Below are 14,979 nucleotides of genomic sequence, written 5' to 3' on the forward strand. Positions count from 1 at the left end.
ATGCTTTCAGCCTTTGTGAATACTCTTGTTACACTAAATACAGAAAGTCCATAATCTATATGCAAAGTTCATGTAACTGCTTTACTCATAACTATAAAAGTGAATCTGCAAGAACAACCAGCAGTTCTTAAGAAGCAAGACTAAGACTTTCATGGAAATTCCTTACAGAAAAATACAAGATTTATGTCACTAAATTCTGTTCTGCTTTTCATAGTTATCAATCATTATACTGAGTCAAGGTACCCTCTTTTTGAGGCAATGAAGGAAAACTAATTATCCTATAGCAGACTGGAGTTAATTGAAAAAAAGTCTACACGATTCTAAATGAATAGCTTTTTATTTGGAATGTGTTCTAGAGATATGCACTTCTATTTTGGACTAAAGAAACCACAGACACTACTGCCTGCTCTTCATTATTTTTGTTGTTGGGTTTTTTGTTTGTTTTGGGTTTGGTTTTCTTTGTTTGTTCTGTTTGTTTTACAGCGGCTGCAAAAAACCAAAAATTAGAATGTAATTATACACCTCATGGAGCCTAGAGGCTCTGCTGTTCCCTTACAGTCCTGTGCATGACAGAAAACTGAAGCAGTTATATGCTGCTAGTGGTATGTTAAAATATCACTGGCAGAAAAAGGGCTTTTCATTGTGCTCTCCTGAGTATGTTGGAAGTAGCTGAACTACCTGTAGCTAAAGATAAACCACACCATTAAAACTGGCTTCTCAGTCACAAAACTCTGTGCACACCACCTCAAAACAGTGCTTTTAATTTAAGAAACCTAATTTTCCAGAGCGTAAAAGTATAAAAAATCTGAAAGTTCCTATGGGTACTAATTTCTATTAGTGTTTCTCAGCAGATGTCTACAGAGAGACAACAAAGCAGTGAGGAGGCATCAGCATAAGATGTAATGACTGTTGCATGCTGCTAGCATAACCATTATCAAGGTTTTGGGTGGTATAGAGCAAAGGAGAATCTTTGGGGAAGAGAGAGAGACAAAATGGTTCTACCATCAATTCCTGGAATGAGTCTTTGAATAAGACACCAAATGGATGAGGAAGGCATGATTGCACATCAACTGCATAGCAGCAAAAGCTTAATATAAAATCTGAGGGGCGATATCATGAGACCCTAAGTGTTCCTGGCATGCTGATGAAAAGAACATTTTGTTAGTGATTGCAAGGAGAAAGCATCATTGAATTTGCTGCAGAAAGGAATAGAAGTCATAGGCCATATCTAAAATATGACCTGAGCTACAATCAAACTGATCAGGCAATGGATATTAGGGGACAAATAATAAATTCATCTGGGCTTGAACTGAATTTAAGACAGTTAAATGACGGTTTGGATTTTACTGGACAGAAAGATATGCTTGGAAGGGAGACAGAAAGAATGTGTGTTATTAAGAAAGTAAGTTACATTTCAGTCTAGGGATAAGATCACCCATATGAGAGAAGAAAAAAGGGAGAGTAACAGATGACAGTAGAGAAGTCTGAAGAATACTTTGGTTATAGATCACCTCTAGTCTAGGTTGCATCCTTTGGAGCAGATGGGTAAAACTATCTCTTGTCCTCAGAATCAAAGCTGAACATCAATTTGTACATTAATACAGATGAAGCATCTGTAGTAGTAGTAATAATAATAATAATAATAATAATAACAATAGTACATTAATACTGACCAAGGATCCACTATTCAGTGTGAGTTCAAAGTTATACCATGACCTTAGCAGCTCCAGCAACTGTAACTAAAGAGAATAGTGACAAATGGAACTAGACTAAACACATTCACTGGAAGTTATTCATCAGGTTAGGTTTGGGAAAGCTATTGTGATGCAAATTAAGAGAAGGATTTGCAAGAAATGCAATCACATATGATCAATGTTTTGAAGATCTGCTCAGAAGGTGCTTGGATTTCTCAGATGTATAGAGAGAAATTAGGTACTTTTCGTCATTCTGTAATATCAGTCGTGATACTCATCATAAAAACCAGATTAGACACATATAATGTATCAATTGGATAATGTTTAGCTGATCATATAATTTATAAAGAAAAAACCTTATTGTTTACTAACAACTTTTAACTGAAGGCTACATAACTTCAACAAATTCAGCTTTTAGCTGAAATATTTGCAAAGGAAAAATACTTTAACTCAAGTGAATAAATTATTAACTCATTAATTATGCTATCTAGAATGTATTTATTTACTTTTTAAACCACCACAGGACTCAGAACCATAATTATGAAGTAAACACTCCTGCTCATAGCTTTAGAATTAAGTGATTTGCTTTGTTTTCCAGTAATATCAGAGATTCAGTGTTTCTGTTCAGGATACCTTCTTCAAAATTAAAAAACCCCCAAAACAAACAATGGTTGCAATAGCACTTTCTGAGAATTTATGAATAGGTTTCTTCTGTTCTTTTATGAATTCAAATGAAGATAAGTTTTGCAGCTAGCTGTTCATCAGCTACTAACTGTTTCATTTGTTCTTGTACAGTCCCTGCACAGGACACTCATTAAACTTTCTGTGTGATTACAACTTGAAGACTTTCATTTTAATAAACTACATTTGATTTCTAGAGGGCTTTTTTTCTTGCCATTAGTCATTCTATTTCCTCTTTCTTAGATCCTAATGTTCAACCAGAGAAAATAACAGTTAGCTCAGGTCTCTTTCAAAATGACTGATGATTCCCATTTATGTGACTGGAACAAACGCACTTTGTTCTTATCAAAATGGCAACTGCCTCTATTGTGCTCTAGCTGAAGGAATCCTGTATTATTTATCAAGTCTGTCCATGGCAGTCATGCTGAAAGAGGACAAGTCTGCCCAAGTTTCTCAATAAGCAATGATTTTATGAAACAACACTTAAAAGCAGATAAACATTAAATTATAGAAAATAATGACAATTTTCCAGGGTTGCTGCTTTTTAGACTATCTTTAGTTATGAAGCCAATTTATTAAAAAAAACATAGAGAATACCATCATCATGAAAAACCATATATTTTAAATTAAGTTCTACTCTACAATTACAGAGACAATTGTGTATTCATCATACTTAAAAAAATATAATAAAGAAAAATTAATTGTATAGACTTTTATAATATATTCTCCTATCTAATTTATCTTGTTTTCTTTAAGTGACAATTTTGCCTCTCCTGAGTTAACAGTGAGCATGCTAAGGATTTTTACACATTTCTGTAGTGCTTTTTACCCATGTCAGCAATATACATTCTCAATGAGGATCCCATTGCATTTCAATTTCTGAAATTATAAAACTCTATATATGTACTTTTAATATAAGTGACTATGATACAAAGATATAAATTTCTCACTCTAAAAGATAATTACTGATATGGGGATTCATACAATGAACAATTTTATACTCAGAAATACTGATATATGACACATACCTTGACTTTTTCCAAGTGGTCCTGCAGAGAGTCAATTAGCAGATCCCCCACTGGCTGCCAGGACCCCTTGAATGCCTCAGCCTGCCGTAGCTTCAGGTCCAGTTCATCCATTGCCTCTTGAAGGCCCTGCAGTCTTTCAAGAGCATCGTCGATCTTCTTTTGCCGATCAGCAGACTGAAGATTCAGCTTATCCCACTCAGTTCTGACCTCATCTGCCTGCCTTTGCAGAAGTTTAGTGACATTATGGGCTCTTTCCTCAGGTGACAGATCTAAATGTGAAAATGAAGAGGCTTTTAAGACATATTCTGTCTTAGAACTAAAACAGTTGCCATCTGGATAAGTTCAAGTCTTGGTAAGAAACTTTTCATAACCAAAGGCAAGCGTGAAATTTGTTTTATTAATGTATTCTCATTTGAAAATCTCTTACAAAACTTAAATCCTGCCACCATAAAAGTCAGCAAAATATGCATTTAAGTACATAAAGGCATTTTGAAACATGCAAGGTGTAGCTAGAAGTTTATCAGCTGTTTCAGCACAATATTTCAGCACATAGATAAATATTAATCACTGGGAAGCTTTTGCTGCAATTAGGTGGATTTGGGATCTCCTGTAGTACTGAGGCTACAAGGTGAATTTTAGCTTAAATTGCAGCTTTGAGACCTCAAATGAGGCTATAATTATAGACAGGTCCTGAAGGTTTAAAGGCAGTTTCAAAATCTGCTTATAAATATGCATGTCTATTTAGTACCACAGTGTTCAGAAGTATTGCTAAGGCTTGCTTTCATCTATATTTTTAGCTTAGTTTCTGAATACTGGCATTCAGCTTGAAGTGTAAAAGGAATGCTTTCAGACCGGCTGGCAGGATTTATTTAATCATTGCTGATCATCACTGATCTTTCCAGCAACGTGTTATTACCCTGTTCTTGCTTCAATTACCTCTGGGCTCTGGGCAGACCTTCTCCACTGCCTCCACAGGCTGCTCGGCCAGGAAGATTCGCACAGTCTCAAGGGCACTCCTGATAACAGGTTCTTTTGTTTTTAGCTCCCTCTTGAAAGTCTAAGAAACAAAATTATTGTAAGTGGATCTATAAAGAAATACCAAGTCAGAATACCAATGTCAGAACAGAATTTCCAGCAACAGCTTCCACATGTGTGTGACAAGAAGGAACAAAACACACACACATAAAAACTTAAAAGAATCAGCTTTTGCTTAACCTGAAATCACATTGTATTCAAAAGAGCAAATGCATTCAATGTATTCATTGTATTCACATTGTATTCAAAAGAGCATACAGCATTTTGCTTTCTTCAGCAACAGCTCCTTTTACTACCTCTCTACACCCTGCTTTTAAATGACCATCAGTAAGTTCCTCAAGATTAGTATTAGATACTTGGTAGGTTACTGAAAGTATGCATATCTCAGTATTTGTTTATTAATGATCTATTTTTGTTAATGAGAATATAAGATTCTATCAATCTGATTCCAAATGGACACCACACAAAATGCAGGTAAAACCCAGCTTGTGGGTCGCTTGTTGCATTGGGTCTTCTGCATGTTGCAGTGAACTTATCTAACTGATTCTTACCACTCTTTTATTTCAATGTTTTCTTCTGTATTTATGAAACATTGTTGAATACATACTGTTTCAAGCAGCACAGAGGTAAAATATGCAGGTAATTTAATAGTACAGTGTAACACAAACCACAATACTGCAAAAAGGAGACCCATATGCCATGTGTAGAAAACAGATATTTTGCTGCAGGGATTAGAAAATTCTCTTTACAACACTGGCATTATATAAGCTTCTAACAAAATAAATTCACCAATTCAATTAAATTAATTATTAAACAAAATTTGTACTTCTATGTGAACTAATGAAGGATTATAAATTCAATATTAAAAAGTTCATTATACTTTGAATTGTATTTGATATGTGACTCTCTGTGCAGGAAATACCTACCAGAACTAATAATGGGGACATGTATAGTTTATAATATGAGCACTCACAGGTAAAAATTTCTTAATACATTTCAGGAAAGTAAACTTAAGGAAATAACTACATTATTCTACTACAGATATTTAAATACACTTTTTATTAAATGGTCAAGAACTGACCATAAAGTTTGTAGCTGTGCTTGGGAAAACCCTTTAGCAAAGTCTGCTTTGTTGAAGGAAATAACAAAGGAAAAAATCTTCATTTTGTGTCAAACACAATAACGGGACTGGAACATTTTCACAGTCTATCTGCTATCATAAGGGAATCTGTCATTTGATTAATACCTGAGATAAATGTTTTAAACAATCATGTTCACCTTTAAAAGACAATATCAACTTTTACAAATAAAGAAGTGTATATTAACAAGTACACTACCACTGGACATTGTTTTGCATAAAAAACTGAGTGGAGCTACTACAGGGCTGAATGAAAAATGTCCAACTCAGGCATTTTTAGGTTTATAATTCTTATAATTTGTACTTGATTCTTGCATGAAGTGCGATAGAAAGAGGAAATATAATAAGCCTTTTTCATGCCTCTAGATGAGGAAAATCTATTCCTTTAATTAGCCTTTGTGTGCATCTCACATCATGTCCCACTAGAATGGTCTGGCAGGTCTGCAGGTCAAGTAAGCCAGCAGGAAGCATAACTTAAAATCCAGCACGGTAATTTCCATGGACTGTGTGCTGTGCTCTCTGCTGATAGTGTTAAAAGTAACATCAACAGTCAAACTCACTTTAACCAGTGTTTTTAAAAATTAAATGGTATAACAGCTTAAAGATATAATATGCTTTAGAAATGTCTCCAAAGATTTTTTAGAAATGTCTTTGCCCCAAACCAGTCAAAAAGGAAGCACTTGCGCAAGGGTCTGTTCTGCAAACACACACCAACAGCAGGAAGGAGTTACAGATATTCCAAGCGAACACAGAAATACACTGATGTAGAGAATAGTTAAAAGCCAGAAACACCTCTGAACTATGCATTTGGGAATGAGCAGTCCTGCTGTAAGGAGTGCTGCTGCTGTAGACAGGTCACCCTGGCTATGTACATGTGCACACCAGGAGAAGCACAAAAAATACGCTCTTTCTTTTCATATGCTCTTTTCAGCTTGTACTGTTTTTGCAGAAAACTAAAGTAATCAAATACACTGAGTGGCATTATCTTTCCAGAAGAGGTTTAAAGCCACATTCCTCCTGTACCTCTTGTGCAACAGAAGGAGAACATATGTGCACTGCATCCCATTAAGCCTGTGAGCAGGAATCATTGTATCTTCCTCAAAACAATAGAGAAATGCTAATAGAATCTTCTGATTTTGCATATCTTGTATTTTGTCACAAATAGAAAAAGTGTTTTTCTTTATTAATAAAGGAAAACTGAGCCAATGTGTTAAACTTTTTTTTCCCCCCAACTTTTCCTCTCTGAATATTGGAGCTGGTGGAGGCAATTATAGTCTGTAAATCCTGAGTTATAGAATCGTACACAGTATGGTGTTGAGATCTATTTACAGTTCTCATCTCCTTCCCTAATTTTGATCAGCAGATTTCTACTGAGTTAAAATATGTTTCAATTAAAGAAATTTGAAAAGGAGAGGATGAAAAAAACATGAGGCTGAAGAAGTAGCACAGAACAGCATTAAAAATAATGAATGTTCATTTCATACTAACCCATTCCAAAACGAAGTTCTTACTGTATGAAGATAAAGCAGCTTTTCTAAATTAAAGTTTTGTTGTGAGATATGTACACACTACCAGTAAAAATCATAAGTAGCAATAAAAGACATTTTCTCTTCTTTTGGAGGGAAAAAAAAAGAAATTTATCTGTCTAGAGCCCTGACAAATACATCTTTATCATAACTAGACCATCACTGAAAGCAGAATTAGCCTAAATGAATTTCTAATGTACAGCTAATGATTGCAGGCTAATTTCATTGAATTCCTTAACTTCTTCCACACTTTGTGGTGACTGTAGAGGAAATCGAATACGCATAATGTATGACCTGACAAAAAAGTAAGTAAACTACTTTATTTAAGCATGTCTATTTGTCATCAACAGTACAGCAGTAATGGCATTCTGTCCACCATTTTAATAATGCATATATTGATCAGCTTATCTCAGACCTCCACCACCACCTCATGAGTGTCCTTAAATCTCTTTAAATGAAGAAACAACAATTGTTTAAATTGAAAAATGAAAATATAATGAGAAAAGAGTAGCATTAGTAAAAGTAACATTCATCTCTGTTTAAAAACTAGGAATTTTTGCTTTCAGTGTGTTTTAAATCGAAAGAGTACAAGTAGATTAATTCAACGTGTTTGCCAAACTGAATGCTTTTCAAAAAATGGTGTTTGTCCCAATTGTTAAAAGTAGATATTGATGCCTTTTCCTGGTCTTAAAATCAAGAGGCATACACGGTTAGAAGGGGAAAAGGGATTTTACCTTGGTATTTATTTTTAAGGATCCTTAGGTGTACACATCCAGGTCATATGCATCGAGATACATCTCCCCGAGTCTTTCCCTGTGTCTCTGTGTCTCTCTTCCCAACATCGGGTATAACATTATAGGTTTTACTAATTAGCATATCTATCAAAGATTCCCCAATGAGAGGCTCAAGTGAGCCCCCCTCCCCAAGGAACCTTCCCCTGGATGGTTCTATCTTGGATTACAGAATGTGTTCTGGAGAGGACCTTGGGGTCTGGGGCACACTGATCCCAAGCTATGAAGCTTCTAAAATGTTTAGTCTCTTAGCTTGACAAACAAGTCCAAGAATGTAGGCAAAAAGCACCAGGAATACAGAAGTTGTAAAAAGGTATAACAGGGGTATAAAAGAAAAGGCAAAAATCTTCATGGCATCAATATCAGCTGTGCCCCTATAACTGGTTAGTGTCTTGAAGCAGGAACTGTACTCCTCCTTAGGCAGTGATGCTACAGATTTCATGTGAAAGGGTTTCCACAGAAGCATTAATAGGTACCTCCTATGTTCATAAATGCTATTTATGCTGTTAATAAAATCACTACACAGCAAATGAGGCAACTCTTAAAAGAATGAAAGACATAGCAGGCTATCTGCATGATGCCTAAGTTACTTAGATTTGATTAACAGTAACATGCACACAGTTGGTAATTCAATTTCACTAAAGTAATATTGTGATACTTAGTAAAACAAGGAAAAAAACTAAGATAATTAAACAATGTTTTGAAGAACAGGAGTATTTTTTATCATTGACTAACACCACCACCACTCCTCCCCACACATTCTAAGACTTTGGAATAGAGACAATTTCTTCAGATGCCAAAAATTGACAAAATGACCTACTATATATATAAGTTCAAACAAATAGCAGTTATGTGGTTGTGTTTGGGATACATTCCAAATTGCCTTGTCTAAAAAGCACCTCACATTTATACCACAACAAAGATTTTAACTGCGTGGATACCCCTGTTCTCAGTTGAGTTCAAGCTCTCCTCTGGCATAAATTCAAGCATTTAAAATTTTCATCTGAATCCTACTCTTAAAATTTTTAAAGCAAATCTTGGCAACTAGGAGCACTCAAGTGGTAAGAACTGACTTCTTTTCATCTCTTTTATGAATCTCTGTGGTATTCCAGATGGTCTTCTAAATGATAGAGAGGTTAAATATGTTTACTCTTCTTTAAATTTTATCTTTAAGGGAAAAAAATAAAATCAGCTTGCAACACTTCTTTAAAAAAAGGATTCAGGCATAAAACCATGTTGGCATTCATCTTGCTATTTCTCAGTTGAATCAGTTAAACTGCATATAAATAGTGCTCCCCTGATGAGGTTGATTCACTTCTCCGATGAAGAACTTACCTGGGTTCAGTTCTGGCATTACCTGACAAAGACAATCCTTCACAGAAGAAAAAATACTGTACTTATGAAGAAAGACCAAAACTGGAAGTTTTAGTCATTTAAAAGATTGGTCAGATCTGGTAGATGGTTTTCTTGTTTACTGAAGACTAATTTCCAGAAGTGACATTCAGGAGAACAAAATGAACAGTCAGCAGATTCTTTTTCTCAAGATCAACACACAACTACTGTTTCGTGTCGCACCCAACACTCTGAGAGATAAGCTCGGCTCTTAAGCAAAGGCCCAAACCTCTTGAAAACAGCTTTCCAGTTTTGGGCTCCAGTTTCAAGCTGGATAATTGTACACTTGTGAAAACATTTGAAAACATTTTTCTTATGTTCAGAAATGAGCTAAGCTGTTCATTGAGATACAGCCTTTGTATACCTGCTTCTGTAAAAGAAACTTTCAGAGTAACAAAATCCATAATGTCCAGGGGAAAAAAAAACTCCAACCAACCAACCACCCAACCAACCAACCAACCAACCACCAAGTAGAAAACCTCCACGTTGCAAACAGATTTTGTCAACAGCAACCTGAAGTTGACTTCCATGTTGACTGTTTCTCCCTCCTCTGTCAGAGATATTTGAAGATCAGACAGGGCAAATTTCAAGTATTCTGTTTTGTTCTTTTTTCCACAGGGAATCAGCATACCTACAGCTAAAAAGACCTCACTTCTGAAGTGCCACAGAAGGGGAAAAGGAAAAAGACATATTTCTAGAAAGAACTAAAACATTCTAGCTTTGGTACTAAACAGGATGACCAAACCTCTGTGTTATGTATCTGCAAGTGGCACAGAAGTTAAAAAAGAGAAGTGACGTCTATTTTATGAAGTCATTTTGCCCCTACTCATGGTATCTTACTTTCATGCAATAATTCTCATCCCTAAAAGTTCTAAATACTTCATTTGATTGGTTAGTGACAGAGAGATCACTTAGTTCATCACTGAAGACTTGCCACCTTTATGATGAATTCTGGGAAACTCTTAAACCACTTATAGAGTGATATACAATACTAAAATATTATGAGAAGTAATTTACTTAGATAAAAAAAAAATATTTCTTCTGTCTAGGAGAAGAATAATGTTTTCAAAGACTCAAATATTATTTAGATGGAAAAAGTTTTGTTGTAACTATTCTATAAAAATCCCTCTCTAACTCTTGTTTCGGCTCAAGAGTTGTCTTTGGAGAGAGTTTGAGTTAATGTCATGCTGAGTTAAAGCAACATCTATATTGCTTCTTTCATCCTGATATTCTGGATGGGCTTTAAAACTACTTTATGGAAGTTGCTACTTTATGTCTAGAACAGACCTCAGGCCTCTCTTAACTTTCATGGTTATATATAACACATCTTAACTTTCTTAGGTGAAAGGTGAAAAAAGGAATGGTGCTGCCCCATAAAGTCATGGATGTTTTCACCTTACTGTCTCTGTAATAGTGCTTCAAGTTCCACATAAAATTTTGTGAGAAAGACACATCCTACACATCACCTCTCCAGAGGGAAGACCTAGGAAATGTGACAAAGATGCCCCTTGCAGAAAAGCATTATATTATCTTAGAAAAATTTGGCACTGAGAGAAGAGATATTTTTTGTTCATCTTTCTCTTTTGCTTTCTCAATCATTTGGTGAAGATAGGTCCTTGACAAACTGCATTGACACTACTTCCCATCAGTTTGTTGCAGTATCTGAATGCCTGTGTGCCTATGGAAAAATAGTGTGCCTGGCTGAATACAGGGCTTCCTGATTTTTCACAAACTCAGGGCTCCAAACAACTTCAAGCAGCAAGATATGTCATGTTCACTTTCCAAATCTGATGTCACTATCTGTTCTCAAATGTGTCCTTCCCATGAGGAAGGGTAATATATACAGCTACTTGATGAACGGAAAAAACACTGATCCTATTTTGTTTTATGGCACCATTTCACATTTCTTCATTAAGCAATAAAATCAGAGATTTAGGAACTTCAGAAACAATACCTTCTGTGGCAAGTTTCACAATTTTTACATATATGCAGCACAATGCTTTGAGAGGATGATCACTGGATTTGAAATATTCTCATGGAATCAAGCTGTCAGACTGATAATTCAAATTCTTCAATAAAAATTACATTTGCTTGAAATAACTTTTTAGATAGCACACTGAAGCATAATCAGACACCAAACAGGAAGTAAAACCCTCCCATAATGCCATTATTTTAACTAATGACACGTGGATGAAGGAGAGGAGAGCTTGAATGTATATTGTACTATAGAGGTACTAGAACTGTGATTTCGCATTCAGACCTGAATAGATCTCAATGGCATATGAAACTAAAGAGTGTTTAGGTGAAAGCAGACATTGGGTTAGCATCAGACTGGTGTGAATTGATTGAACACAGGATACATACTTTGAGCATACCCTCACCAAAGAAAGAAATTGGTGTGAATCTTTGTATGAAGAATTATTCAGAAGTGTCATTCTCAGGGTTGTTCATTTGATGGGCTTAAAAAAAACCCATTTCTTGTACAGATGTTCAATGTAGGTCCCCTTTTAATACAAATCTTAGTCTAGAATGGTCCCCCATATGATGGTCTGCTATGAACTTTGTATTAGAATTCCCTGACGAAACCAGTATGAACCACAGACAGTTATCACAATAATTTCATGGTGCAGAGTTGTGCAATAGAGCTGGTATCAGCTACTCTTTTCACAAATGTCCCCAAAATTCACACCAGGGTTTCAAAAAGTATACATGAAGTTGGAATGCCTGCTGTAGAAAAAAAGTCAGAACTACTTATTTAATCCTCAAAAATTACTAGGTTAGTAATTGTTCTATGAAATCTGCCTGTCTGTGATAGGTCTCTGAAGGTCATGGTTATTAACAGTTCCTTCTCCAAAAGGCTGATTTTCTCTGCTGAGTTTGAAAGCCATAGCTGGAATTCCTTCCAACAAGGACTGTGTCATGCAGCACTAACCTGCCAAGAAAAAAGGAATGACCAAAATATAATTTAAAAGACCTCCATACCCGATGAATATCATTCTGTTTCTGCACAGTGGGAAGATCTCCACCAATGGGTGCTTGCTGTTTTAATTCATCCTCCTTCAACTGCAGCCATGCCAAAAGTTCCTGAAGAGAGAGATGTAATCGCTTCCACTGGTCAGTACTGGCTTCCAAATGGGATCTGAAAGCATGTGTTAAATATAAGACAGATTCAGTCACAGTAAAAGTAAAAACCAAAATGTACAAGCTTATTTACTGAGAAAGATCCTAGTGTTTCATTAACATAGTGATTTTTTAATAGCTTCAGTAGCTTTGAATTAGATTCTGGCAACACAGATCTAAATTTGGTTCCACACTCCTGCCTTTTTCTCACATATCCTGATTTTTGTTTTTGATTGGTTGGGGTTTTTATAGTTTTTTTAGTTTTCCTCTTCAGCAGTGTGTAATGCCTGTGCTGAGTTGTCGGTCTCACTAGAAATGCACAAATGTTATGCAGGACTAGCATGAAAAATGTAGTCATTACTTAGGATTACTAGGACATTATTTAACTAAAATATAGATAGTAGTTTTCCAACTCAGTGAAGAGCAAGCATTGCTCCAAACCATGACACAAACCATTCAACTCATACAAGAGTCATTCTCTTAATTTTTTAAAATAAGAGAAGCAATGCCATTCTTTAAAAAAAAAAAAGTCATGAGGAAATTGTTAAAGCCAACAGAATCCTCATACACTATCTAGCCAAATGCCTGTGCCCTTTAAACAAAGGTGTGAATGAAATTATTTGAAACACTGGGAAAATTAAAAGACAAAATAGCACTTTATGCAAAAAAGTTCTCCATCATAAGGACATTTTCTAAATATTTCCTCTGTATATGCATAAATGTAGTTTTTTTGGGATCAAGTATTGAGCTTCTAAATTTCAGCAACTGTTTTCTGTAGCTGGACTAATAAAATCTTCAATTTCCTCTGTACCATAGATAAAGCACACTAAAATTTTGTCTCTCTAGACTTATGAATATGCTATTTTTTAATTTCTGTTTTGAAAAAAATCCTAATTCACCTCCAGATATCGTAAGAAATCTTCTTAGTAACTCAAACCAAAGGATTATTACATAAGAGTAAAGTGAAAAAATGTATTGGGAAATAAAGAAATTTTTTCTTTTATTTCATACATTTCTGTTTAAGTCCTAGTTTTGTTCATATAACACTTATCTTATTCTACAGTGATTGCACATAAAATCATTCTCTTCTGACAATAAGAATTCTATACCTTATATAGAATGGTCTATAAAGAAATGTGAAAAACATGGAGCCATCAGACCTTAATAATTAGTTTGGATAAGGAAATGAGGAATTGATGAAGACAGGGACAGTTGCATTTCTCTGAAATGCTCTATGAATACTGTCTTCTTTCCAGTCTCTTACATCAGGTAATTAAAGTGGCAAGGAAAGAGAAAGGAAAGGGACAGATCAGCCACAAGCTGACAGAAAGCTCAGCTGCTCTCAAAGTATGAGAGCTGATGGAAAATTTTCTCTTTTTTCAAACTTGAATGCTACATTTGAGGGACACACATAGGCCAGGCCTTCTGATCTCTGCTCTCACAGGGCATCTGGGAGCTGGGGTAAAACTGCTTCACAGTAGGGGGAGGCCAGTCCTGCAGGCAGTGAAGGCTAGACAAGCCCATGGATCCTAGACAATTTAGACCACACATTATGAAGAAATTATTTACTGTGAGGGTGATGAGGCACTGGAACATATTGTCCAGAGAAGCTGTGGATGCTCCATCCCTGGAAGTGTTCAAGACCAGGCTGGATGTAGCTTTGAGCAATCTGATTTAGTTGAATGTGTCCCTGCCCATGGCAGGGGGGTTGGCATTGGAAGATCTTTAAGGTCCCTTCCAACTCAAGCCCTTCTATTTATATGAAAGTGTTTATTAGGATAAACTGTGCTGACATATCAGAATGAAAGAAAGGAAATAATGGAAATTAACTTGGCTTCTCTTAATATCTAATATATTATCTAATATCTAATATAATATCATATATTTTATGTAACACATTTAGAAAAGAATGCCCACTCAAACTGATCCACGGCATGGGACTTCTGTTTCAGCAGACTAAAACTAACACTAAATAAAGAGACTTCTGGGACTGATGCCTGGAGAACATTTCATATGTTTTCTCTAATCCCTCTTTTGTGTAAGCATTGCTAGTTATGATGAAATCCATTCCATCCTGTGCTATGGGTAGAAAGAGCTCCAAACCGGCAGACTGGGAAGAGCCTCTTCATTTAGTCTGGTGGCCAGCAACACTTAAACTGAAGGTCTGAGAATTTAAGAACTGTTTCTTATTCTAATCAATAAGTTGTTGAAGACCTTAAGCCTTTTATTGGAAGCAAAGATTTTAGAGAGGACGTTTGTTGCTTTGAGTGTGTAATGTAGGAAGTCACTGTGATATAACTGGGGTTTACTGCTTCAGACTCAATTAATGACAGAAATACATTAAACTGCAAAAAAAGGAAGACAGAAAGTCGCATACGTTTAATTACTGATATTTGGACAACTGACTATTTTTAACTCAAAAAACACTGTATTTGAGCAAGTTCATGGGTAAAATGAATGCAAAGAAAAAAAAAATATCAGATACCTTGAAGGGTTTTATCCCTCTTCTTTTGCTACTCAGAAGAAAAGAAAAAAGGAGGACTATGTGTCTTTTTCCTTAGTTACTAATATCTC

The 14,979-nt window shown here is 35.5% G+C and overlaps 1 protein-coding gene across 13 annotated transcripts in view; it reads right to left on the reverse strand.

Annotated features, from left to right (window-relative positions):
- Positions 1-14,979, reverse strand: part of DMD (dystrophin) — a 1,179,964-nt gene that overhangs the window by 181,584 nt on the left and 983,401 nt on the right. For all 13 annotated transcript variants that reach the window (XM_032100882.1, XM_032100890.1, XM_032100878.1 and 10 more), the window contains 3 exons: positions 12,268-12,424; positions 4,340-4,460; positions 3,404-3,672 (listed from right to left, as the gene is read on the reverse strand). In XM_032100882.1, coding sequence (XP_031956773.1) covers positions 3,404-3,672; positions 4,340-4,460; positions 12,268-12,424 — 547 coding nt within the window. The remainder of the gene's footprint in view (positions 1-3,403; positions 3,673-4,339; positions 4,461-12,267; positions 12,425-14,979) is intronic.

Source organism: Corvus moneduloides, chromosome 2, assembly GCF_009650955.1.
Source record: "Corvus moneduloides isolate bCorMon1 chromosome 2, bCorMon1.pri, whole genome shotgun sequence".
Taxonomy (NCBI): Eukaryota; Metazoa; Chordata; class Aves; order Passeriformes; family Corvidae; genus Corvus; species Corvus moneduloides.